Below are 27,874 nucleotides of genomic sequence, written 5' to 3'. Positions count from 1 at the left end.
AAATACAAAAGATATTTCACGCAATAGAGACTTGATATATTTTACATTGCAAATATTATATTCGTCGTGTGCAATTTATAATTTACGTTTATCGTACCATTTGTATTATACACAAAGGTAGTATGTACTTGTCCTAAGGTTTCTGAGCGGGAGTGTATATAAGTACATGTGTAGGTACACACACACACACACACAGTGGAAGAGACGCGTGTAATTTATCGTGCCGCGAGCAGCAGAAGGATGGCCGAGAGACGATGATAAACAATGAGGATACTACTCGAGGATATATACCCGTTGGACCACCAGCACCGGGACTCTCCTCGGTGACGACGCTGTCCTCGTCGCTGCTGGATTCACCGCTGTCGCGACGCTCCCGGTCGGGACTCCTGGCCATCACGGAGGTTCTCTTCGACGGCATCGGCAACGACGGCTTCGGACGACCTTGCATCGCTGCCAAAGCTTGCTGCACCGCCTCCTGGCGCACCTCTGTGCATTCAGAGTCGAATGATCAAGCGAACGAGCTCGCAATTTTCTCACTATCCGTCGACCATTCTCTAACTTTGCTGCGAGAAAGACACGCGAGGAAAATCTTGCGAACCTTTAAGTTCAACGCGGCGAAGAGCTTTCACAGCAACGAGCATAACTGAACGCAAGAAACTGATGAAAACTCGTCGATACTTCGTAGAAGGAAATCAACGAGTATCGTATTCAAGTGTAAAATTTCTATTTTGTTTTGCAAGTTTTTCAAAGATCAACGCAGAGAATAAGAACGTAAAGATGCTTTCAGTTTTGAAAATTATAAAAATTCAAACATCTGAAAGAACAGATGAATGAAAAAAAATTTTTTTTTTTTTTTTGTTTTGGTAACTTAATCCACCGTAGTCTTGAAAATTGAAATTTTCTCTTTACAACGACCCCTTAAAATCCAATTTTTTTATTGAACTTTGAACATTAAGATTAAATGCAGAAATGTTTGGATTTTTTAACTTTGATGTTCAAAGTTCAAAAAAATCATTGCAGATGAGGAACTTCAATCTTCAAGATCGCAATGGATTTAATCGTAATAAACAAAATTCTTCAGTGAATTTTTACAATCAAAGAACATTTGTTACACATTGTTAAAATATCTCGAGGAAAAAAAACGAATTCAGGACAGTGAAAAAGGAAACTACGTTTTAAAACGAGACGAAGTTCCAACACACAAAACATCAACAATCTTTCATTTCAACTAATCATTGTGGTGAAAAACTGACTCCACGAAGAACAGCAATGATAAACAAGGTCGTACGTACAATTTTTTTCGCGAAGCTGAAACAGTACACATTTTGCTTTATTTCGTATTTTGCATGCAGAAGCTCGATGAAATATTACGTATGTCAAACGTGTGTTCAGTTCTGCTCGTCACTGCGTAAGTTTTTCCTTTCTTTGCCTCTGATATGGATACCTGCGTTTACACCGATTACGGAGGAAATTTTCAAGCTTGTTTCACGGCGAAAGAATCCGGTGAATTTGAAGGTTAGGTGGATACGCGTCGAGCCTCTCGTAACTTCCTCTTGAACCCACGCGCGTATCGAATCGTCATATTTCCAGCGGTACACGTGCGCGATCGCGCCACTGCTCTACGTAACAAATTGCGTCCCGACGTTGCACGACGTCGTAATAATGATAGAAATACACCTCGAGCGGAAATGTAACGATCGAATCCGGCTCGTCTCTGTCGCGCCTCGCCGCGCAATTTCGTTCTTCGTCTGCCCTTTTAAACGTCGTTGCCGATCAAAAATAAGATATGCTAGAATCTAACGTTTACGAGAACGAACGAACGAACGCTGAGAGGAACAGCAGGGCGAGTCAAAGTTCGTGCATTTTTTTTTTTTTTTTCGTATAACTTTCATATTCCTCTCGTATTGACTAAGGACGAATGAAATTCAATATTCAATTGTTCTGTTTGGCACGTGATTCTGTGGGTAATTGAAGTGTTTTGTTTTACCGATTGGAGGTTATATTGCCGAGGTTACATTATTGGAGGTTATATTATAAGAAATATTGTACATAGAGGTTATAATATAAGAAATATAAAAAAAATTTTAAAATTCGTATGCTTTTAGGAAAAGAAATTTCAAAGCGACCGAAGCGGCGAGGTTGAAGTTTCAGTTTGTACTGTGCAAAAATGATTTGAGAAATTCAGTGCCGTAGGAACCAGCATCGAAGATCGATACCATACTCTTGTGCAAGTTTTACATGAAAGCTGTGTGGATTTTAAATCCATCAAAGAGTACTCAACAATTATCCGTTTAAACTTTCATAATCTTTGCCATGGCATCGCATAAGATTGGTAAACGACGTCTCGAGATAATTTGCAGAAACTTAAGGGCAGAAATTCGTCAGACATCGTTGCAAAATCCGTTTTTATCCGCCGAATTGGAACGTGCGATGAGAAGAGGATCTACTTCATTAGTTCAGATAAGCAAAATCGGTAATTAAATAATTAAAGATATTGCTGTATGTTTGGTGGAATTCTACGGGTACGTACTAATTAACGTTGACAGACCGTATTAATTAATATTTAATTAACAGAAAGCCTGTTTTACTGCAACGCTTCATCCGAAAAAACAATGAAAAAAATCCAAGATCTCAACGCCACTGAATCTTGCTCGGATTCTTATCGGATTTTTATCTTTTCCGATTCAGCGTACATTTTTTACATGGATGAAATTTCGAAACATCAAAGCTGCCGTGAATTTTTCGCATCGAAGGATAGGGCGTGCTCATCGAGGAATCCAGCAATTAGCTGAAAGCTACTGAATGGCCCTTATTTCGAAAAGTAAGGTTATACGTTTGAAGTTTTAATTTAAAAAACGCACTAACTCATGAGTCATTCTGGTAGAAGACAGAGGGAGAGATCTCTCCAAGACGATCGGCATTTCACAAGTCGAGAGTTGTGTTGATGTTTACGCGTTTTATGTGTAACCGTTGGCAGACGTTAGTCGGATGGGCAGCGATTTATCCTCGCGCGCGCTTCACGCTCGTCCTCTTCGAGCGGTAACGGTGAACCAGCTGCGCGAGAGATTGCCCGTGTGCCGGTCAAGCTTCGTTTTCTCTCTATCTCTATCTCTGCCTCTGCCTCTGTACAAATGAAATTTCTGCACGAAGTTCCTGCTGCACCAGAGAACCGTTCGTTCGGTTTTCGTTTCGTTCCGACGAGCACTGAAGTATAATACACACGATATACAATGGTGTGCGCAAGTTTGATTTTTCCATAGTCTCCATCCAAAGACAGTCCCAAATAAATTTTCGTTCGTGCTGTTTATTGGAACGCATAGTGTATGAAGGAATATTATGAAAAATGCAGCGGTTTTTTTTCACCATATATTTACAATTGGTTTTTTCTTATATTTTGATGTTTTATAAAAAAAAAAAAAAAAAAAGATGCGAAGAAACTTTAGGCCCATCCTGTATGATAAAGTTGTGCTTTAATTTCTATTCTGATTCTATGCTACTTTCGCAAAAAAGTTTCATGCGAAATATCGCCAGTCTGTATAATGGATTTCCATTGGTGTGAAAATACGGAAAAATCAATTTTTGCGCGCTACTGTAGCGATCTCAGAGAGCAAGTCGCGAGAGGATCGAAAAAAGTTTGAAAAAAATCTAGACTACAATTTCCCGCGCGTTGGTGGAATTCGCGAGGGCAGTCGTGTCCATATCGTGCAGTGGCTGCAGGTTTGACGATTTGCTTCGCGAGTTAATCGCCAGGCGAGTGTATACGCGCTCGAACGCAGGAAATGCTTCATCAGAGTTGAAGACCACTCGCGCCGACCAAAGCGCATTCCATGCGCTCCGCGAGCGTGTTTCCGCGTACCCGAGCTAATCGAGCTTAATGCACGCTCGTTCGGGCGTGAGTTACGATTTTCAAGCGTGTTCAGTCTGGCAGATCATCTTAGGTCTAACGTCATTCGATACGTCTACCTACGATCGACGCATCCTCGATCAACCGACAGAGCAGACGAAGGACAAACGACAAATAATCCAAGAAGGCGAGCACAGCTGGTTTTCGCAACTGCGGGACATTTTTATCGACTGCGGCGGGCAAGCGACAGCGTGCGACTTTATTGATCGAGAATCTGTCGCTCGGATAGTTTCTACGGTTGCTGGATTAACCCTGGCGGCGACGGCCTCGTTGCTAATTCCTCCATAAAAATTTGAATATCCTCGAGTGGTTGTCGCTGTAGTGCTGCAGCGCTCTGCGCGGAATATTTCACAAGAGCTGCTGTGTATAACCAAGCCGTAACGGCGCGAGGCAGACGTTAAAAGAGAAAAAGAGAGAAAACCGGGGAAAATAAAAAGAAAGATCGGTTCCATTCTTGAATTGTAATCGTTTCAGAAAAAGAGACAGAGAGACAGAGAGACAGAGAGACAGAGACAGAGACAGAGACAGAGAGAGAGAGAGAGAAGCAAAAAAGCTTGGACGATGAGAAAAGAAAAAAGGACAAGCAGAGGAGAGGAGAGAAAAAAGAAGAAAAAGGAAGGAAACGAGAAAGAGAGTCGTAGAGACGAGAAAGTAACAGTGAGAGTAGGACGAAGCTGGCTTGCGAAAGGGATCGATGGAGACACGAAGACAGAGACGGGTAAGACGCGGCTGGTGGACAACCATGTTTTTCAGTTACAGCTTGAATAAGTAAACGGTAATGCATGCAGAGTCGCCGTCGTGCCAGGGTTAAGAACCCGTTAACGTATCTTCTCGCCACGCTTCGGGCCGTTTAATCGTCCAGCTGCAAGTGTGTGATAATGTACTCACCGGAATGATAGCGGCTCTCATTGCGCGTGAGTCTGCGATTGCCGCGTCTCGCGGCCGCCGAATTCGAATTCCCGGTGTTTCCGGTCGAGCCGCCAGATCCCGGGGGACTGGCGATCCCGCCAGGTACTAGCCGGCCTCCTGCATGCAACACAACAACAACAACGCCACATAGACAGAGAAAGGAGATCTACCGGGATCAGAAGGCGGGGAACGTAGCTACGTTTCTATAGCTCGGCTCTCTATCGGTTTACTATGGCGGCAGAGGGTAAAGGGGGGGGGGGGAAGCAGGGCTCTGTTGTATCTATCTCTTCCATGTTGTATCCAAACCCAAATAGAGGGCATTACCACCCGGTCCTTTCGCTTTCTAGGATTGGATCCTAAGGTTGCATTCTTGAATTAGATTGGAGGTTAATTTTGGAGAGCTTATTGTTAGATTTAGATTAGAAACGTGAGGTTAAGTCGGATTGGAAATATGAACATTGGAACATTTACAAGTGAGCATCTGCAATTTAACCCTCTCAGTACATTGCGATTCTATTTTTATATACATCGTCTAGAACAGGGTTTCTCGAATGAACTAAATTTGGAGGTTGCAGGAATTTTAGCAAAAATTAGATCAAGACTAAAATATTATTCTGAAATATCGGGCTTTGTCTTTAATACACGGTAAAATTGTGTGTACCAAAGAATTGTTTTCGAATAAATTTTCTTTACGATTTATTGTCAGCGAAAGTTTTGATTCGTACTCCTAGTTTATGTACCTCTGTATCCAAGATCGTGTAAATATTTACTCGGGTGAAGAGAATCGCCAAGTGGAAAAGTTTGAGAAGCTCTGGTCTAGAGTTGCAAAGTGTTCGCCGTAGAAACAGATCACGGCTACCTCTTTAGAAATATTTTTTATAAAAATAATTATAAGAGCCGAAACACTACAACTGTGCGAAGTGTTGAAACAAGACAAAGATTACGAAGCTGATATATTGACTCTTGGGCACTAAATTCGATTTCGAAAGATATGTGACACGATTCGAGCCATCCTTCAAGAGGAATCTTCGAAGATCACAGGAACGGAAGTTCGATGCAACGTCGTCTTAACGTTATTTCGCGATGGATTTCTTCTTCAACCCTCTTAGTACCTTTTTTTAGCAATTTTTGTACGTATTATTTGCAACTATAAAACATTGTCGTGGAAACAGAATGTGTAAAAATCTCGGTGAAACATATATCAGCCGTATATTTTTTTTTTTTGAAAGTGGTGTAAGTTGAATTTTAAAAATAATTAAAAAATCTTTCTAATCGTGTTAATTATTGACGTGCTTTTTATTATATACTGTTTTTATAACGTAATAAAGAATTACTTTCTTTTCTATTCATTATTATTATATAATAAAATTTAACACATTTCAAAACGAGTTTAAAACATCTAACAGTTTCAAAAACATTTCTTCCAAATTTCTTAACGTTTCACAATATTCTTTAGTTCATTCGAGTGAAAACTTAAATATATCTCAATGTATGAATAAATGGACTTGTTTCTCTTCAAAAAAAAAAAAAAAAAAATACTGCCTCTTGATAGTAAAAGATAAGCCCCCTGTAAAAAGATAAGCCGAAATATTCAAAAAATATTCGGAGCTAGAGTAAAGAGCCGATATATCGTAGTATCTTTCGGTACAAAAAGGGTTAAACTGGATGTGATTTGGGAACTGAATAGAATCGTTTGTCCGGGTCTTGGGCAGGGTGTAAGGTTCTAGGCGCCGTGTCGACGATCGGTCGTTCCACCTTCGGAAGCTGCGACGACGATTTCACTTTTATCGATTGTTTGCAGCTCTGCAGTGGCGCAGGCAGGTCGGAAGAGGAGGTGGGCTTGTGACTGTGACTGTGACTGTGACTGTGACTGTGACTGTGACTGTGACTGTGACTGTGACTGTGACTGTGACTGTGACTGTATTGTGACTGTGACGCGATTCAATCTCGGCGACTCCTAACTCTGGGCAGCTTTTAACACTAGAACCATCAAAATTCATAATTTTCTATGAAAATTTTACACATTTACAACAGTAAACGCGTTCTCCATTGCCAACGAACGAATCTCGTCTCCCTTCCCTGTTTCGTCTCCGACTCGTACGAATCTTTCAATCCCGGCTGATCGTAAACCCTCTCCGCGCAATTTCAGACGTTAAACAGCTCATTGCTGTACCAAAATTCATTTTCTAATCGATCCTGTGGCCATCGTAGAACCCCCGTGTTTGGAAAATCGAAGTATTCACCGGTCACGAACTCACGTGTGTGTACATTAAATTTCTGATTTAACGTTTCGAAAAATATCTCGGACTGTTATAATTTCGTAACTGGAAATTAAAATCGCACGGCAATAAATCTCAGCTTTCACAATTTCGGAAAAGAATGTTCCACAATGATGTTTTCACATCGTGTAGTAAGATATTTTATACGTTCTTTCGCGAAAATTCGAACGTTAATAAACTCTCGAAAAATTGAAAATTGAAAATTTTCGTCACTGATTTTTGCAACGATATCCTAAAACCTGCTGTGTCGTTTCTTTTCGTCGAGTTATTAAACTGAATATATATATCCAGGAACGACGAAAATTGGAAATCTTAGAATCTCTTGAATTTTCAACGATCAACTGCTATTCAAAGTTCGATAACTCGGCGAAGAAAAGATCATACAGCAAATTTTAGAGGTATCAATCTTCAAATTCATAGTAGATTCATTGAAAAAAAATTTTTCAATGCTTCGTAGATTCATAGCGTTTTCGAGGAAGAACAGTATTTTTTTTATTTTCCTTTACTACATGATATAAAAAAAAAAAACGTTTTTGTGAAAAATGAATTCAAAATTGCGAAAGCAGAAGTTTCACCCTTTAAAAAGAGCCCAAATTCATTCCTATATGATTTCTTACTACGAAATAATAACAATTTAAATAAGTTTGTAGCCGACTACTGTATTTTCCCTCTTTGCTTTATTCTGAATCCTCGTAGAACAGAAGTTAGTATTACTGTAAATTGCACAGATTTTAACGAAAATTTTCACCTCTTAGCTGCGAATGACGAGTATACAAGAAAGGTGATTACAATCTGTTACTTAAATTAAATCTTTCGTGGAAAATAAAACGTTACAAAATTATTAAATCTTAGATATTTCGGAATATTTTGAGACTAGACTTGATTAGATCATTTCTAAATATTTTCCCGTTGTTAACATTAATTATTATTATAATTTAATATTAATTAAATTAAACAATAAAATTATTGATTTAAAAAAAAAAACCAGCGTTATATCCTAACAATTTAATTCAATTTTACAGCAGCTATACATAATCTGTGTTTGACGAGTATAATCGTCACTGACACAACGTGGATACACGCTTTTAAAAGCGTGGCATCACAGCCAAGAGGTTAAGCAACGGATTTGAAGTTACTCTGCGCGCCGAATGAAAGATTTGTTTCGTAATGGTCAATCAATTCCCGAACACGCGTTGCAGTGCATTCTGCAGATCAATTCTGGTCAATCAGTTTGGAGAAAATAAACGAAAAAAAAAAGAAGAAGAAAGAATAAGAAAAAGGAGAAACGAAAGGAACAAGGAATAAAAAGGTAAACAATATCTCGGAAGCCATCTTTGAAACGTCATCACGAGTTTCCGGGATTAACATCCGTTCTCTACACGGAAACACTGAGCGTCCGCGATCATGTACGATCGGGTATTGTCGATTGTCGAACCACCGAGTCGGCTAATAACACGGGACAAGGAAAAATCATAATGTCACGGACAGATCGACGTGTGTGTCGAGCCGAGTCGCAAGAATGTTTACGATCCTCGAGAGTCACCCAAAGGTGGAACAACCGGTCTCGGAGTAAGTCGAATTACAAAGGTGTATCTAAGGTGTAAAAGCATCTCTGCGCGAATTGGCACGCACGATTGGGGGATTACAAGCAAGCCAGCTACATGAAAAAAAGAACAACGTGATAACCTCTTCAAGCGTTATGCCCCTTTCAATCGTTCACTCGATCGGTAATATCAATCTCTCTTTTTATCGTTTATCGCCTTCGGAACAATTTCATTGGTTTTTTTCTTTCCTTTTTTTTTAGAGAAAATGGAAAAGCAGTAAACAGCGAAGAGAAATCTCTTTTTTTCTGTAACTTTTGTGATCGTTTGATTAACTGGCAGTGAAGCAATGGCGTCTGACTAAATTATTACCGGCCTGGACGCGTTAAGGCTAGAATTACGGCAATCTGCATAGAATATGAAGAGGTTAGGTCACACGTACGTTACGTTTATGATCGCTACTGATGAGAATGATGATTCACGGACTATCGAGATTAATTACGGATGAATCGTGAAACGTGATGAAATGACGATGGCTCGAGTAACGATTCGATCCCGCGATCCTTTACGACTACGCGTCGTAAAAGGACTGCATCGGAAATCGAAATCGAGATTGAAATCGTCGACGAGAAAAGAAGAAAAACAAAAGAGATAAACTTAAACTTAATCAAATAGGAAAAAAGAGTAACGAAATTGGTTAAACTTCGTTCGATCGATAAAGCAGAATTGGACTGTACATGATATATCTACGTGCGTGGATAAATCATCTAAATCGTGCAAACTTACAGCGGAGCATCCGGTGGATCGTTATTTTTTGCGAAACAACACTGACTCGCTGAGAATATTCTACGTTTTATTTACACGTATCGTTGCACGATACAAATCTCGTTCGATTCGTTAACACGTTGACTGCTACGTTGGTGATTTTTTTTCCTTGATGGGGGCTTATCAGTGACCGGGAGCGCCTCGAATAATAATTTCAGATAATTAAGATAAAGTGAATACCTAACTAAATGATTTGGAACATTATGGCTAACTGACGATATTATGAGATAAAAAATGCGCTGTTCAACAATTGAAGATTTTAATTAAGATTTAATGTTATAAAAATTACGTATTAAAATATTTTTACTGATTTTTTTCTTTCAATTTTTAGCATTTGTCGAGCCATGATTTGCAACATTTTTTTTGGTAACACTTTGCCCTTCCTTCTTTTGCATTTCGTCGTGTGCATTGTGTCAATTTGCAAGAAAATATTCAAAAATAGTTGAATGAAGAGTAATTAAGGGCACCAGGGGCCACGGTGGTCACCAAGATAAACGCGAATAACTATGAATAACTAAGCATGATCTTACACACTTTTGCACTCTACATTAATCGTTTTACAGATCATATTCACTTTTTTGCAAATCAAGTTTTTCTACAAATTTGTTTTCTCAAACTATTGAAATAAAAATTTTATTGCATGTAATAATATTGAAACAAAAATGACGTAAAATTGGCAACAATCTGGAGTAATAGTTGCAACAGAATGATTAATAACCCATTAAATGTTAATGATTCGAAGGATCAGCCAAAATATCCCTTGCACGGAACTTAATTTTTTCAAAAATTAAATTCTTCAACGGGGTTCATCATTGAAGAATAAAAATAATAAAATATATTACTTCCCCTGCGAATTTGATCCGTGAGAGGATAAAATTTGATTTGCAGAGAGGTGAATACGATGTACAAAAAGGTTAATTCGGAGTGCAAAAAAAAAAAAAAAAAATTACGTTTCATTATAAGTTCAGAGTAATCAAAATTCTCTTTTGACGCTCCCTGAGAGTCTAACGTGGCAGTCAACGTGTTAACATTAGGAAATTTCATATGTACAACCGACCGTGCTGACCTGACTTCCAGGTATCGTTGAATTCAACGATATTTTATTTCCGTTTGAATAACCGCGCTTAACAGTTCGTTAAATCGGAATTACCGACGGGGTAATTTTTTTTTATGACGGCAGTGGCGCCGCGTACAGTATACGAGAGGATTGGATTCCACGAGAAAATTCGTCGACGACCGGTCTCGAAACGCAAATGCTGCCGGTGCCCGTGAAGTGCAAAGCCCGAGGGGCTCGCCGCTTAATTAAGACGAGGACCAACGGCATCGCAATTATCCAACGAGCGCTCGACAGCCTGTCAGCTATTCAGCCATCCCTTTCTGACGCTTGCCGTTCCTCATAAATTTTTTTTTCCCCCCTCCGGTATAAAGACAACTCTCTTTCGAGAATATATCGCGATTCTTGTACATACGTCGACGAACCCTATTATTCTCTCTTTTTTTTTTTACGGGCCGACAATGCCGCTTTACACCGAGATCCCGCTGGAAATTTATATCAAAGACTTTGTTTGTTTCTACGTTATTTAGCAGGAACAATGATGCGTTAAAAAAAAAAAGAAGAAAGAAAGAGAGCGAACAGAGAAAACACGCAACACGACGAATTAACTTGGCAACGGACGAACAACGTTTCAATTGGAAGTCAGATCTCGAACGTTCGTACTTTAAACCGTTTCCTCGTACGTACACAAAATTTCACGAATGGACGAAACGATCGTAAAACAAACAAGGGGGGGGAGGGAAACAACGAAACTATGGTAATTAGTAAAAAAGACGAACGAACAAACGAAAGATCGGTGAGAATAGAGAGCTACACGAACAGTGAAAAAATGCACATTAGAGTTCGGTGAACGTAAATAACATTGGACGTCTAATGAGAACGATGCTTCCTACCGAGAATGACAATCCACACATGGCTAAACAACGTCGTATATCTAAGTGACTAAATGCTGGTAACGGCGTGGTGGGTTATGTACGTGGAATCCCGCATCAGCCGCAAAAGCTAAACTCTAATTTCTCTAGATGGCGTGATGCGAGACAAAAAGATAGAAAAAGTATACAGCATGTACGTCAATCTATAATATCGTACGCATGGTGTATAGTATATTATATGTATATGGTATACAAGGTTGAATCGTGCAATAGTTCAGGCGCTACCTGAATGATAGCGCTTCTCGTTGTGCGTGACACGGCGTTGCGTGCGGCGTGCACGTGGCTGTGGCCGGCCACCGACGCTGACGCCGACGCCGACGCCAACGCCGATGCCCCCAACGACGCCAACACCGCCACCGCTTCCATAACCCGTTCTCTCGACCCCTCCGATACCGAGGACGCCGACACCTCCTCCATCCTTTCCAGCCCCTGTGTGCCACACACGTGCATATGCAGAAGCCACCCTCCACAGGCTCTTCTCCTCTTTATACCCGTTCCGATTCTCAAACGAGGGGAGTTTCTACGCCGGGCTAGTTTTTCACTTTCTTCCATCCTCCTCTGTTCCGCTTTCCCCTCCCTTATTCTCCACCTTCGCCGCCGTCTCTCATAACATCTTGTACAAACTCGCGGTTACCGCTTAATATGCGCACGCGTGTACGTGGCAAATGCATCGGACAAATGGTCTTTTTTAAATAATAATTTCTTTACGATCGTGGTGCGGGGTGCATTAACGCCGATGAATAATTATCATGCCAATTTATTTCAAGAATATCTTTCTAGAATGTGAGAGAACACACTTTTGAGTAGTAAACGAAAAATGTGACTGGCGGAAGTATTCACACGATGAGAAAATTATGAACTGAACAAGTATTTGTCCTACTTTATCGACGTAAAACAGAGAAAGGAGAATCGTGATAATTTATTTTAAGAATTTTGAACATGAAAAACATATCTCTGAGTAATAAACGAAAATGTCACTGACAAAAGTATTCAGACAATAAGAGAATTATGAACTAAACAAATATTGGCTTACTTTATCGACGTAAAAGAAAGGAGAGCTTAATATTTTGTCATCAACAACAATGCATCTTATCAGGCATTTAGATTTCAATCAATTTTGTATTATCAGAGGGATTAATTCTGGCATTATAAATTCGATTGTATAAATTTTTCAGCTTTGACACTCAAATTTAAATGTTGGATTTAGAGTCGTACTTTGATGCAAAGGAAAAAATCACACATATTTGCCTAAACTTTTTTAATAAAACCCATTAAAATTATTATTGCATTATACTTTATACTGTTTATATAATAAAAGCAATATTCAGCTTCCTGTCATTTTAAAGTTTTTCAATTTTTAATACATGTGTACTAAATTTGCTTCGTCGGTCACCGGTCGCAGCTTGTACAGATAGATTACTGTCGGTCACCAGTGACCGACACGGCACTTAACGTGTCAATCCTGTATATCTGTTTTGCAACGTCAAAACATCGTGAATTCATATCTTTTGTCAAACTTTGTCCTTGCACCATCTTACAAACAAAATAAAAAATATAGAAGCAAAATTTAAGACTTATTTAAAGACGCAATAAGTCACAAAATCGTACGTGAAAATGAAACATCCGACTACTTTTGTCCGCTTTGAATGTAAATAAACTTTACTTTAACTTTCTGGTAGGACGCAGGCCATCTCTGTGCAACTTGTAGTAAATGTTCGACTAATAATAAACAATATGTAGAATAAATGCAATCTCCATGAAGAGAAACATGAAAATTGTTTTTGCATTTGTCCGATACTGTACACGTATCTCGTTCGAGCGATTTCAAATCGTCAAAAACAACTCTCGCCTGCTTCGCCGACAGCAATTCCCCCCTTTTTCACAATTGCGTGCCCGTGTGTTCAACGCGTTTCCAAGTTTACGGTTATGGTCATGGTTGGTTCAATTACGATATATTCGACGATAGAGTTAACGCTCGCGCGTAAGTCACGCTCCGTGAAATTTAATAACGTTCGAGCGAACTGTGACAATGTCATAACCGCGTTAACCTCTTAGCTACGGTGAGATTTTTCGCGAAACTATACTTCTGTTCAAGAGGCAAGACCTGACGCCTTAAATCGTAAGAAAGTGTAACAATGAAATTTATAAACTTCGAAAAAATTGAAGTTTTGACATTGAAGAAACGAATAAATTTGTTTTATAAGGAAGAATTTGAAAAATCATAACAACGTAGCATTTCTTCGATTGACAATGAGAGACAAGTGGGCAAGTCACTATAGCGGAGACGTACCGTTTAAAAAGATGACATACACGAAAGTCACTGTGCGAACTCAATGGCGTTCTCTGTAGCTAAGAAGTGAAAATAAAGCTTTTTCCACGAAACGAGAAGTTGATCGCTGTTTCTCGATATTGTCGCGTAATGCGATACCTACTAAGAGAGGTCGCTGCCTCAGCCTTTGGAAATAGACCAAGCATCGTTTTTACAAACGATATTGAACGTTCCAGGCAACGAGCCGATGAACCACCGAATACAACGAATACACCGACGGGATAATCGTTGGTTATACGTAATACGTCCCCGAGACTAGAACTACCTTTTGTTCGTATTGTTGCGTGTTAGCGCGGGACAGTCGCGAATCAAAAGCAACGACAATCGTCGAGAGAAAGAATCGCAATTTGAAAACACCTGTTCTTAGCCACATGTGTATTTTCAATTTCAATCTTGTTATAAATTTTTAATGTTTTAGCAAATGGACATTCGAACGTTCGCTTATCCGATTACAAGCAGATTACGTATATAGAAAGCTAATGTTTTCTGGCTCGACGATAGTTTCAGAAAAATATTGTCCGTTACAAAATTATTAGCTTAATATAATTTCACTTTTTCGTTCCTCGATTTACATTCCTTCGGTATTGTATTCCTCCTTAATAGTGTTGGTATTATACAATTCCTTAAGATTTGTGAATTTCCTTCTTTTTCTGTATTATCCAGCATTTGTCTAGCAGCGATGTAAATAGCAGTAAATATTGAAAGTATGTTACTAAAACTTACAATTTAATTAAAATTGAATAAAAAATTATATATATATATAAGTTAAAAATAAATATTACATATTCCATAGCGTTATAATTTTGTAACAAATATCGTACAATAAGCCTTTAATTTTAAAATGCATCATTGTTGTATTTGTTTGCTTATCCCGTGTTATTTTTCCCTCTTCAAATAAACAAACAAATTGAATTGCTTTCTCTCGTTGCGAATTCGTTGCATCTGAATAAGACACGAGCAAGGGAGCTTCCTCGAAGGTTCGCGACCAAACGAAATGCTTGCAAACAAGCAGCGGGGCGTACATCGTCGAGATCGTAATCGAGTTAAGAAAAAAAAAAAAAGAAACGAAAGGAAACAAGAAAGAAAGCGTTGGAAAAGCACAAGTCGAACGTGATACGAAGCACCGAGGAAATAGTCTTCAGTTGGAACGGTGTACGGCGACAATGGCAGATGTACGTCGCGTATAACGAGTGGATAACACGGAAGTGGTTCTTCCGCATGCAGGTACAGTTAAACAGTATGTATGTACATTGCAGTCGATCGCAACAGCAACAACGGAGCTGTTGCCGAAGGCGCGACCATGCTCGTGGCTCGTGTGCTCGTGCTCGCTGACCGAGCTTAACCGTTCCACCATCTCGCTACGAAATCCCCCATGCACTTCACATTCGTTTCGCGATCAATTTCAACAGCTTTCGTCCACCAGCGATTTCCACCTGTCCATTCGTCTCGTACGTAACCTAACCTAACCTAATCTAACGGTCGCACAGTGGAGAGTATCTGGCCCGAAAAAGTCGATTTCAAGTTTTTGTCATTCAGAGTTGTCAAACTGTAAAAAATTGTCTGAGGAATAAAAAAGTATTAAGCTTCTTTATAGTAACTATACGTATGTATATATATATTATTTTTGTCCAGTGTTATTTTTTCTCGGAAATGGTAAACAAGAGGAAAAAGTGGCAGGGGACAAAGTTGTACAAGTTGGACACGGTTTTCTATTATCGTAACAGCAGTGTACAACAATATACATATACATGCTTTTTGTGTTTCCAATATTTTTCACGAAATTAAGACCTTCAATGTTTCATACAGAATGCCACTTTTTGTTTGTTTGTCATATGAAAACGGCTGTTCAAGACGAATTCAGTCAGTATGGTAAATCTGATATCCTTTAGAATTACGAAAGGTTAGGAACGAGAGCGAGATCAGGAATGAACGATTAAAAATATTTTGCCACCTTAAAAATTATATTCTTGTTCTGTGTCAAACAATTTTTCATTAGACGCGCAATTTAAAAGTTACGTGATCACGTCCTGTATATTACAGGATAAACATTCAGCATAAGAATAACGTTAAGAATATTACAATTTTTTTCTCAGTTTTTCGAACCAGATATGTACTTCATCGTGCGACGAATTCTTCCGAATTCCTCCGAACTCTTCCGAGCTCTTCCGAAACTAGACGAAGCGAAAGAAAGGGGAGCCCGGTGGCAAAGGCGATCTTTCCTTCGATTGCGAAACGCAAGAGGCGGAGTTGTTTTGCGGGAAAAGCGAGACGACAGGTCGTTAAATCGGCGGAAAAATCTTTGACACGGCTGCGGGTACACGGAGGCCGTGAACGCGCGCCGTAGACAAGGCAATGCCGCGATTGCGTAAGAAAGAAAAACCGGTAGAAGATGACGGATGGAAAACGGATGGCCGGGGAGGGAGAGCACGCGGTCCCGTGTCCGCTCGGTTCCTCCTTTTATTCCCATTACGATTGCACACGCCAGCATTGTGCATGGAAAGCAATGCCCGTGCCTCTTGAGAATCGGAACGTGATTAATATTACCAACGACTAGAGAGAGATAGAGTGAGAATGAGAGAGAATGAGAAGGCCGAAGTTGCGTCTAGATGTGGCGCAATGGGCGAGATTATCGCGCCAGCTAACACCATCGCGACGACCACGAGGACGAGAGAAGCTTTGTCGAGTAACGCGACGAAACGCGAGAGAGAGACCAACTTACTTACTCGCTACTCTCGACAACCGGCTGAAGGATCGAGGGGGGAAACGAGCAATCGGTCGCAGCTACTTTCGTTTTCGATTCTTCTTCGCGTGTCTGCTCGTACAAAGCACTTAAAATTCCAAAAGCAAAGATGATACTTTTAGATGTATTTACGTATATATATATATATATTTATTGACATATATTTATATGTGTTTACATGTATATATATATATATATTTATTTATTTATTTATTTATTTATTTAATTTTATTTACGTCTTGTACACTAAAGCTACCGACGATTAAAGCGTAAAATTTCCATCAGAGACATTAAAAAAAAAAAAGAAAGAAAAAAATAAAAATGTCTAGAGTAACACTTTGTAATATTTTTTACACATTTACGAAGAATCATTTAAATCTTTTAAAAAATGCATCGTTCTATATAAGGAACTGCGAATTGGTCATTTTGACCATTTTGGTAGCTCTAATGTCGATATTCCTGAATAAAAATGAACTTATATTATGAAAAATAATTTGCTTTTAATAGTTAGGTAGAAGGGGACTCTATCTAGAATAAAGAGCCCGCGCGATCACGACGCGAGCTTCTCGTCCACGTGTGTCGTTTGGCCAAGGATGAAAAACGACGATGAGCGCGACTCGTTTTCGAATCTAATTGTAAGAGTTACTGCGAGCAATAGAAAAGTCCGACTCACCCAACTGCTTCGAGGCATACTGTTGTAGCAAACGTGTCCGTTTCTTCTCGTAGCCCTTTTGCGTAATGTCCCCTGGAACGAGAAATTGTAACGATTAATGGGAATCAATGGCTTCGTCGTGTTTGTCGAACTTGAGGAGAATACTTGAAGCAACGATAGACGATCGGCTTCTCCGTTCGGATTTGTCGATTTGATTCGATCGACTGGAGGGCAATGAGAAAGTTCAACTTTTTTTTAAAGAAATATTTATAAATATATATATATATATATATATTTATAAATATATATATATTTATAAACATAAAAAAAAAATGTATAATATTATTCACGTGGGATTCTGCTTGTCATTCTGTTCTCATTCACGTTTCATGAAGCTAACAGGACTAGCGAAGAGAAAAACTTGATGGAAAAACATATTAGACGTCTTCATGATCTTTGAGTTTCGAAGCAATCAATAACTTGCAATGTACATTCAATTATTGCATATATATTATACAGGATGATTCGTGTAACGTGCACATCTGAAATAACTTAAATTATGGGTTATCCAATAAAAGATTGTTTAATACAAAAGTTGTATGGTTTTAAAGGGGAAATTCTTGGTTAAAACAATGGCTAGTGCTTTGCCAAATCAGAAAACTTTTATATTAAAGAAAAAAAAGTCCTTGAAAATCTAGTTAGTAGATATTATAGGAAAACGTGACAAAAAAACGGCAGAAAGTAATAATAAACTAATTTTTTTTTAGTAAAATTTTCGTTTTGGTGACGGGTTGTCCACTTGTCTCAATTTATACATAAAACTTAAATTTTCAAGGTCATGTTCTATACATAACTGAACGTATTTCTTTTACCAGCTACACACTGCAATAAAAAAAAATACATAATTGCATGGTAAAAAAAAAAAAAAAAGAAACATAAATGACTTTGAAAAGAATACTCTTGCCAATTATTGGCCTTGAAGAAAGGAAAGAAATGACCTTGGAAAAAAATACTCTTGCCAATTAATGGCCTTTCGATACCATTCACGTTAGAAGAAAAGATAAGAAAAATTTTTCCCATCGTAACAATCCGAAAAGATATCCATTGAGTTGCAACTCGCTTAAATGGACCAATATAATATATCGACCCTGTGTAACATATGATGAAGCTGGTCGTCGAATGGAAAGGAAGTTTGCAACATGCGAACATACGCAAATTACACGATCGCGTGTACTCAAAAATAGGCAAATAAGAGGACGGATGGATTGCGCGTCGAATCAGCCTGTCCTCAACCGAATGGCTAAATAAGCGAGATGAATTTCTCAATGCTGCGTTCCATCGAGCGATCGAGACTGAAAAAGGACGTATTTCGAGATGGCTGTTCGCGCGATCCCGTTCAGGCTAATTTCTTCTGCAGACGCGAAGAGAACCCCGTGGAATTTCGAGGACGATCGGCTGGTTCAAAGCCGAAGCTAGAAATCGCTCGGACAATCCGCGGGGCGACCGGTTGGAAATGGAGACACCAACTATCGCCGAGAGCGCTACGTGCCTCGCCAAACCGTGCCCTCCTTTGCCGAGAAAAGCTAAGGAAATTCCCAGGGGACTCCGAGGTACGCAAATTTCCAAGACCTGTTTTCTGGAACTAGTAACAAACAAACGACTTACGATGTTTTTGGTCCTACACGCTAGACGTGAAAAGGACCATTTAGCTGAAGAAGGAGAAGAAGCTAAAGACTTCGTTTCTAATAAACTTTGTAATATTATATATTATACACTGTTTCGTAACTTGTGGAAGTCCACTTCGGGAGCTGATTGTGCGCCTAAAAATAATGAAAAAAAGTCATATAAATATATCCTGTCCTATCTGTCTTCATTTATGAGATATAATGAAGTTTATGAACAGAGCAAACTCTAGTAAGCTAGTTTTACCAGGTATATTCAATTTTCATAATAATCATAATTGGGTCTCACAAGTTACGAAACACAATATATGTGTATTAATATATCAATAATTGTAATATTATATATTATAATCGCATAATGATTCCCAAAGTCTTAGCTTAAATAATGATCAGACAGCCCGCAAAACTCCAATGATCAGAACCTTCTTTAGGCTTATCTGCCTTTTTCTCTCCTTTATTTACAGTGTGTTTATTAACCTCTCGCGCTGGAATTTCTGTTCCAATATTGCAATATTTCCTCAGTTTTAAGTATATTTAAGTATAACCCAGGCAAAACAAATAATAAATTTATTACTTCTCAATAATTTCTATTCAGTGATATACCGACAAGTTCAAAAGAGAAAGAAAGCGACGAGTTATTGTATAACGGTTCGGTCACTCGTTATGGTCCGCAATCAGTTGCCAGCGCAAGTGGTTAATAAGAAACGCCATTTCTCCGAAAAAGATATTCCTTTCTGTAAAAAATTTTGCACGGATCGAAAGTACGTCTAAAATACTATTACGTACTCAGTCGTACTGAATAAGATTACTATCGCAACGATTAGTCATAAATAAAGAAAAACTACCCTCTCTCGCGACAGTCACCAGTAAAGTAAACCTAACCTGTCTAACGACAGTGGTCAAATTCGTAAATTCGAACAACCGACTCGACAAAAATGTTTTTATACATTCGTATATGTGTATATATATATATACACACAAACTTGTTTAAATAATTTTTTGTAAAATATACAAATAAAGTTTCTCTATTGTTTTGACTTCTCTGATGTCTCTGATGGAAGTTATTTATATTTTAATCATCGGTATTACAGTCGCGTGGCAGGGGCTCTGATTCTCAAAACATCAGAATATTTTTTTTCAGAGAAATATATATCTATATATATATATGTATATTAAGAATATTAAGAACATGGCCGCCATTTCTCTGAAAAAAAAAATATTTTTCTGATGTTTTGAGAATCAGAGCCTCTGCCACGCGACTGTAATACCGACGATTAAAGTATAAATAATTACCATCAGAGACATCAGAGAAGTAAAAACAACAGAGAAACTTTATTTGTATATTTTACGAAAAATTATTTAAATAAATCACGTTTCACGTCTACGAACTATCTAGCAAAAATTATAAATTGGTCATTTTGACCACTCTATAGTAGTAATTATATATTTAATTTATTTTAATTTATATATTTAAATTACAGTAGTAATTATATATTTATGACAGTTCTAGCCCCGTGGTTCTCAACCACGCCCCACAGGGGGACAATTCGAGAACGAATCATTAACAGTGAATTTTTTTCCATTTCTTCAAATGAAAATTTGGAACTTTCGAATTTTTTTTCTTTCACGAATGTCGCATTCTTTGGAAACTTAAAGTTAATGGCGTCTTAGGCTTCCTTCACGTCAAAAATTCACTTTCCGAATAATAAGAATTATCTGTGTCACAGAGGTGGGTTTTCATTTTCAGGATTTTAGAGATGCTTGGTAAAAAAAAAAAAGATTGAGAACCACTGTTCTAGTGTTAACCGACAGTGAATTAATCCCGCGGGAATTTCGCCGAGAGGAATTTGTCTCAAGATCGTCGAGACACGTGTCGTCAGCGAGGTGCTCGATCAATGGGCCATTGTTTTCCAAACGACGATGATTTATTTAACGAGAAACGAGTCTCTCAGCGAACTTCAGTCTCTCAGTCCGCGAAATTCCATTAGAAAGGGCATGCATCCGTAAGTTTCTTAAGCGGCAGGCAGCGGCGTGCCCACGTGCCTCGGCGCGATGCGAAACGAGCTGGCATGCTTGCCTGGCGTCACGCCTGGTAACTCGAGAAAATGCCTAGAATCGATCGGCTAACGGCCGAGACACGATTTTTCCCAGGTGCAAGCACCGGCGCAAAACGAAACTAGGACGATGGCCTAACGTTATCACTGGATTGATTTACTTGCAATTGTGCCGACTCGAAACGAGAACCACCAATTTTCTACGGAAAAGTTGAGAACACGCTCGTGTTCCGTATGTTTACGAGTTGGGCCAACAGCTGGGAAAAAGAAAGAAAAAGAAACAGGTGCACGGCTCGAACGAAACGATCGTTATCGATCGTAAAGAGATATACTCGATCCCCTCTCGTTTCTCTCGGCAGCAATTTTAATTGTCGAACGATTCGTTTTCCACGAGTGATGGCGAGTATCGAGCAAATCGTTGAAAGTGCTACGATTCGTAACTAATTTTCTACATTGGAGAGGTTTCAGTTATCGTTGAGGTGAAGATTTCGTAGGGAGATGGACATTCAAAGAAGAAAATTCAACGAGAAATGGACACCGTCGTTCGTTACATGGAATCGATTTTAATCGCTTAGAATCCGCGATTCATTTGATGATTGTGATTTATTTATTTATTTATTTGCTTGACGGAAAAAGTCACGCAAGGAAAGAAAAGTAACAGAAAATAACAATCATGAGATTGTAGATGTAAAGGAAACAATGTTACAGAAGAGGACGCATTGCATCACGCGTTTGATGTGAATCTGAGAGACTGACAGTCATTGAAAAGATCGAGATCAAAGTAGTTAACCTCTTGTAATATTGTCTTGTAATGATAAGTTGTACCCATTATGGTACAAGTGGTTTCAATTTTTGAAGGAAAGAGCAAATTGCAAACCTACGAAACTTCAACTCGAATTTCAAGTTCAATTTCTTTAAACAAAATTCTTAAAAAAAAAAGAGAGAAAAAATTAAAAAGATGTGAAGAAACTAATGTCAAAAAAGATTTTTTCCTAAATTTCAATTTGATGAGGATATCAAATCTTTCTTGAAACTTTTTTTTTATCAAAAAAGGTAATAACTTTTTTGAACACGGAATTACGGTACGGAATATATATATGTAATATAATATAAATTTAGGTTAGGTTGTATATTTAAATTTAACTAACTTCATTGTAACTATATATATATATGTATATATAAATGTAACTGACTTGAACACACCAACTTATTGTTAGTTAAATTTAAATACATAACCTAACCTAAACAAAATTTAAATACATAACCTAAATTTAACCTAACCTAAACAAAATTTAAATACATAACCTAAATTTACATATACATATATATATTTAAATGTAACTAACTTGAAAACACATTAACTTATTGTTAGTTAAATTTAAATACATAACCTAACCTAAACAAAATTTAAATACATAATCTAAACTTAACTTAACCTATACATATATATATTTAAATGTGACTAACTTGAATACAAATTGCCTGAAAAATGGCAAAAGGTGTTCGAACAAAATAAACAATATATGAAATGGCTAATATATTAATTTTAAATTAATAGTTTTTCTTATTCTTCGAAAAATGAAAAATTCGCCTTCCATTTGCACATAAAAAAAACACAGTTTTTGGCCAACGTAATAGTTAACACATGGCTGGGAATGTACCAGGCAAATCTTGCCCTTACTGAACGCATGATTAATTCCTTCTACAGTCACCATATATCTGCTCTCGTCAATTTTTCACGCGTATCTAATCGCAATTTTTTTCAACGCTGCCCCTACTTGCTAATAATACCCGCACTTGGGTTTGTTTACCTGTCAATTAACCCTTTACCCTCTTTTTGTTTTGCATCACGTGCCAGCAATTTATTTATCAAACGGCTAGATACAATAAAGTATCACTTCAAATAAAATAACACAGCGCTGGAAATGATCATCCTATTTAACATGAAATTTTCTTGATTTTATCTCTCTAACAATATGACACTGTTTAAAACAATCTAGTATGAAGAAGTTAATGACACATAATTTCAATCTCTTGAAAAACAAGAGCCTCCGCCATTTTATAAAGTAGAAATAAGAAGTTTAGTTTATGTGAATTATCCATCTGTCAAGAATTTTTTCTTTTGAAGTTCTTTTGTTATAATTATCAGTTCCAAGCACGATATCCCCTTAAAAGGGGATGTGAAGGGTTAAAAAAAAATCACTAAAAATTTTATTGATCAATCAGCCGAGCGAAAATAGCTCTCAGTGTTGTCGAGTACGACGTTCAGTTTCCTGATCGCAACGAGAATAAATAATCGCGTACGGGCGATCGAACTCGAATGAGAAACAGGCGACAATTAGTAAGAACGTACGTGCACGGATTCTTGGGCAGTTTAACCGGAGCAAAAACGACGGTGAAACCAAACTGACCGAGTGATCAGGCGTGCATCGAGTGGAATATCGAACGAGAAGCCAGTAGAGACAGCAAGAAGTAGTGTTTAAGGAGACAATTGCTTCTCTACCAAAATATGGGCAAGTTGTAATCTCAAGTATCACAAGGGGCCACAAAAATACAAAACTCACCCACCAGTATCTCCCAATTTGTGATTTGTACAAAAGTAGTTGAACTAACAGTGAAACATATCAGTACAGTGCAGAAAATATACTTATGAATAAGACCTTAACTGTACATAAATTCTTTCTTGAAGAAAAGGACGTATGTTCAAGAGCATAAATCTATATAGAACAATCTAGTCGAGTTGTTTAAAAACAATCTAGATGATAAAGAATCAATCCTTATACAGTCTAACATGCAGCCTGTACAATAAATTGTAATAATTGCTAATACCTGCACAAGCAAAAAAAAAAAAAAAGAACAGTCTTCTGAAACAGTCTAACCTATATAACAAATTTCAATGTTTAATTCCAAGTTGATAACCCTTGATAAGAACATATTTCCTAGATGACAACCTAAAGAATAAAGAATTAATCCTAGAATACAGTCTAATCTATAATATGCAATAAATTGTAATATTTATAGTTTCAAATTGCTAGTAAGCCTTCATAAGAAGAACTTAAGCCCCTCCCTGACTGACACCTCCCTAAAGAATGAAGAAAATTGGGTTCCAAGTCGCTAATAACCCACACGTGGTTGAAAATGAAGAAAAAAAAAAAAGAAGCAGTGATTATTAGCCTAAGTGGTGAATAAATACCTTGTATCGATTCCGACGCGGATTGTCCAAAAAAAAAANNNNAAAAAAAAAAAAAAAAACGCGAAAGCAGAAAGAGTCAGCGTGTTAGATTTTGAAGGAAAGGTTTGCTAGAAACAGCGACGACAGAGATCGCTATGACAGAGCTGTCCTTACTGGGTCTCTTCCTCAATGAGGAGCACTTTCGCACGAGAAAGACCGGCTGACCGGAGGCCTTTCGAAGCTGCGACTTCCGCCTGAGAGGTCTTCTCCTGAGGCCGGACCTTTGCCTCTTCAAATGCTGCTGCCGGTGCATCGCGTGAGAGCTCTTTCTGCGCTCGGGCGGGCCGAGACTTTCGGTTTCGCTCTCGGTAGACGAGAGACACCTGTAGTAGCACGTCGACGAATCGGTCCTCGCCTTCTCCCTGCCAACGAGGCTGCTCGAACCCTTGGACAGAAAGTTGAGAAACTGGTTGCTGGCGAAGTAGTTGGAAGTCACCGGACGCCACGTGGTTCTACGGGCGAGCACGCCGCTGGTCCGCAGCTCCTCGGAGAACAATTTGTCCTCGTTGAAGTCGCTGATCTTCGGTGGCCGGCGACAGGCCGACGACGAGGAGGACGTCGCCGAGAAGGAGCCCAACGACGACGAGACCAACGAGTTCAAGCCCCCGTTGTCCCGCCTGTCGTTGAAGTCTCCCGAGAGCAACAGCTTCAGGTCGTCGAACTGGTCCAGGTCCGACATGTTCGACCAGCAGTCGTCGATCCTCTCGATCACGGGGATCTCCGTCTCGGGGAAGTATCGGATCTCCCGCCAGACTCGCCTCTGGCGTCTCGAGCGGCGCCTCTCCGGCGGGACGAACCACACGGGACTGTTGGACCGCGCCGCCGCCGTCTGAGGCGGCTTCTTCTTCGTCCTCTGGGACGTACGCCTTCCGCCTCCTCCGCTACCGCGGCGTCGACAGCTGGATCGCCTTAGCGTGCTGCTACGTTTGAAGTAACCCTCGACGCTCACGCTCGGCGTCGACTTCTTCGTCCTCCGGTTAAAGAAACCGTTCCTCGTGCCCCTAAACCGTCACCGTCATTATCGAACACTGCGCCTCCTCTCTGCCGCGAGAGACGATCATCGACCGATGAAATTCACGAAAAATTTCTCGCTTCGTCAGAGACGGAAGAAGAAAGGACAAAAGAAAAAAAAAAAGAGAAAAAAAAAAGAGAGAGAAAACCAATGCTTCGCAATTCCCATCGCTCTCTATCGATCATCAGATTACGTGATTTTCGTGATTTCATCGTCGACGATGATCAATTAACACGCAAAACGAAAGTGTGGTACGAGTGGATAGCAACCCTGGGCGAAAGTCGGCCAGCCTGGCGATCCTCAGCGAGAAGCCGAACGCGGACGAGACGTCCTTGCCGGCGACGCTCTTCTCCGGAGCGGACACCGTTCTGGCCACGGTGGGCTGCGGCTTCCTCTCCTTCAACGCGCTGTCCAACGAGTGGTGAATCGACGGGCCGGAGGTGGCGGGGAACGGCATCGGGACCGCGTCCCTCCATATCCGACCGAGATTCACGCTGACGCTGGGCGGTGGTCCCTCGACCGACTTCGTCTCCTGTAGCACGACATGGTCCTGATGGCCGTTCTTCTCCTCGTTGCGGATCGTGATCGTCTCGTTGGAGATGATTCTGTGGGACTTGGTGGGCAATACCGGCGAGGCGTCCAGCTCGAGAACTTTCAGTTCTTCGGCCACGTGGTCGGCGGCCTCGTTCTGCCTCTGGAACTTGCTCACTTGATTGTTCCTCGCGGGTGCAAAGTGCTGCTGCTGCTGCTGCTGCTGCAGCTGCTGTCTGTTCTGTTTGTTCTGTTGCTGTTCGCGGTGCAGCTCGTCCAACTTCTCGCGCGAGGACGAGCTGACACCTTGCAGCCACTCGTCGTAGCTGATCGACTCGCGGCTCAGAGTGTCGTCGTGAAGCTTCTTCGGCCTCTGCTCCTTGATCACCGCCTGTGATTTCTCGATCGTCGGCTTCGAGTTGGCGTCGACCTGGCCGGACCTCGCGTTGCCATCGACCGCCGGCGACTCCAGGCTCTTCTGGAGCTTGTTGCGCCGCTTGCCACGGTCCAGGTAACTCTTCCTTATCGATATCCGCTTGAAGGACTCGCTGCGCTTGAAGGACGGCTCGTTACGGTCCTTCTTGCGGCCGACGAGCCTCCTCAGGTTCTCGAACGACAGCGGCCTCATCGGTTCGGCCGGTCTCTCTCCGCTCAAACCGCGCCGATCCTTCGCTGTTTCATCCTCTCTGCCCTCTCTCGACGCGTCTCCGAGACTTTTTCTTCCAGTACCGCGATCTCATGTGTACCACGCCCGGAAATTCCCCCCCGTTGTTTTTTTCACTTTTCACTCAAATCCAATCCAACAGGCCCCGTCAAACGGATCGTTTTTGGTTCGACCTGAGTCACTTTGCTTTTCTCTTGGGCTCTCGAGAGTCCTTACATCCTCGCTACGAGTAGAGAGCGAGGAGAGAGAGAGAGAGAACCGAGGAGAAAGTGAGAGACGGAGGTTGCGAGGCTGCACTGGTTCTCTCCTCTTTCTTTCTCTCTCTCTCTCTCTCTCTCTCTCGTTCATCCGTGCCTTCTCCCGTGGTTCTTCTCCCTCGCGGTTGATCTCTGTCGCGCACGCTTGCGCGTTCCTGCTGCTTCTTGATCACAGAGCTGCAACACACCGAGGTCTTCCAGTCGCGAATCACCGCGATGGCCCTTTCCTTTTTCGACTCGCGCGTCTTTTCTTCCTCTCTCGCGCCTTCACCTTCCTCTCCTCCAGCCGCCTCTTCTCGCACGGATTTTGGATCCTCGGTTTGGCGAAAAGACCAATTTCCCTTGCTCTCACTGTTTGCTCGACACGCGGTAGCTTCAGTAGCAAGATTAATATCGCGAGTCAAGTTATCCTGCTGGGTCGACACACGCGTTCGACACCGTTCTCCATATTATATACGTGCCTTCTCTACGAGAGCATCCAGAATCCCTGGGAAAACAACGTTGGACGATACTTTCTCCGCCCTCCGACGATTACGACACCGATTTCACCCTTTCCTTCGCTCCACGTACACGGAATGGGTTTCTCGAGAGCTACCAGGTCGCACAGCCGATTCTCACTCTCTCCTTCTCTCTGATTCGTAGCACCAAATCAAATATCGTCACACCACGAACTCGATTTCGTTCGACTGGCAGCAGAAGTCATTACACAGAATTTTCCAGTAGACACGAGTAGCTTGTCGCTGAAATCACCGGCCTCGAGAATATATATATATATATATATATATATATATATATATATATATGTGTGTGTGTGTGTATGTTGCTTTTACGAACGAGTGGCTGAGATTTTTCACTCTTGCTCTCGGTGGCGTGCGCCGCGCGAGCCAGTTTCGAAGCAGTTAAATAACGACGAAAAACAGCTTCGTGTTATCGTTCCGATTCGCCAACGCGTCCTTAACTCTGGTATCTACGTCTACGTAAGGGGGGAGAGAGAGTTCACTTGGTGATACTTTCGTACCCGAGGGGGCAAAAGTCACCCTACGTGATCAAGGGACGACTGGTCTCTCCAACTCGTTAATGGCCAACTTCTTCTTCACCCACGAGACTTTCCCTCTCCCGGCCGGATTCCTTTTACGACACTTTGCCGCCGGCGAAGCGACCGCGGATAGTTTCCAGCGCGGAATTACATTCGAAACTGGCTTCGCCCCGTTTGTTCGCCGAGAAAAAATTATCTCTGTATCTCTGAACGTGGAGAACACTTCTCGCGAAGCACGGCG

The 27,874-nt window shown here is 40.3% G+C and overlaps 2 protein-coding genes across 7 annotated transcripts in view; one reads left to right on the top strand and one right to left on the bottom strand.

Moving 5' to 3' along the window:
• Positions 1-26,861, bottom strand: part of LOC122535912 (disco-interacting protein 2 homolog A) — a 41,566-nt gene extending 14,705 nt beyond the window's left edge. For 2 of the 6 annotated variants that reach the window (XM_043667822.1, XM_043667823.1), the window contains exons 1-6: positions 25,415-26,861; positions 24,248-25,134; positions 17,187-17,258; positions 11,670-11,873; positions 4,793-4,930; positions 292-486 (exon numbers count right to left, since the gene is read on the bottom strand). In XM_043667822.1, the coding sequence (XP_043523757.1) occupies positions 292-486; positions 4,793-4,930; positions 11,670-11,873; positions 17,187-17,258; positions 24,248-25,134; positions 25,415-26,304 (2,386 nt within the window). In that variant the 5' untranslated portion in view covers positions 26,305-26,861. The remainder of the gene's footprint in view (positions 1-291; positions 487-4,792; positions 4,931-11,669; positions 11,874-17,186; positions 17,259-24,247; positions 25,135-25,414) is intronic. The other 4 variants (XM_043667824.1, XM_043667827.1, XM_043667825.1 and 1 more) reach the window with 3 other exon arrangements.
• LOC122535914 lies at positions 2,313-2,799 on the top strand. Its single transcript, XM_043667829.1, has 2 exons — positions 2,313-2,473; positions 2,575-2,799. Exons 1-2 carry the CDS (start codon positions 2,314-2,316, stop codon positions 2,790-2,792), a joined length of 378 nt encoding a protein of 125 aa, XP_043523764.1. The 5' UTR covers position 2,313; the 3' UTR covers positions 2,793-2,799.
• Positions 26,862-27,874: the final 1,013 nt, after the last annotated feature.

This window comes from Frieseomelitta varia, unplaced genomic scaffold, assembly GCF_011392965.1.
Source record: "Frieseomelitta varia isolate USP_RPSP 00005682 unplaced genomic scaffold, Fvar_1.2 scaffold_786, whole genome shotgun sequence".
Taxonomy (NCBI): domain Eukaryota; kingdom Metazoa; phylum Arthropoda; class Insecta; order Hymenoptera; family Apidae; genus Frieseomelitta; species Frieseomelitta varia.
The sequence above is the reverse complement of the archived record's forward strand: the minus strand, read 5'-3'. Positions and strand labels throughout refer to the sequence as shown.

What these genes read in the sequence shown, in the direction of transcription:
- LOC122535914 (XM_043667829.1), top strand. Translation starts at nt 2,314, where the DNA reads ATGGCATCGCATAAGATTGGTAAACGACGTCTCGAGATAATTTGCAGA. An exon ending in AGTTCAGATAAGCAAAATCG is followed by an intron (nt 2,474 to 2,574) that starts GTAATTAAATAA and finishes TTTAATTAACAG; the next exon opens with AAAGCCTGTTTTACTGCAAC.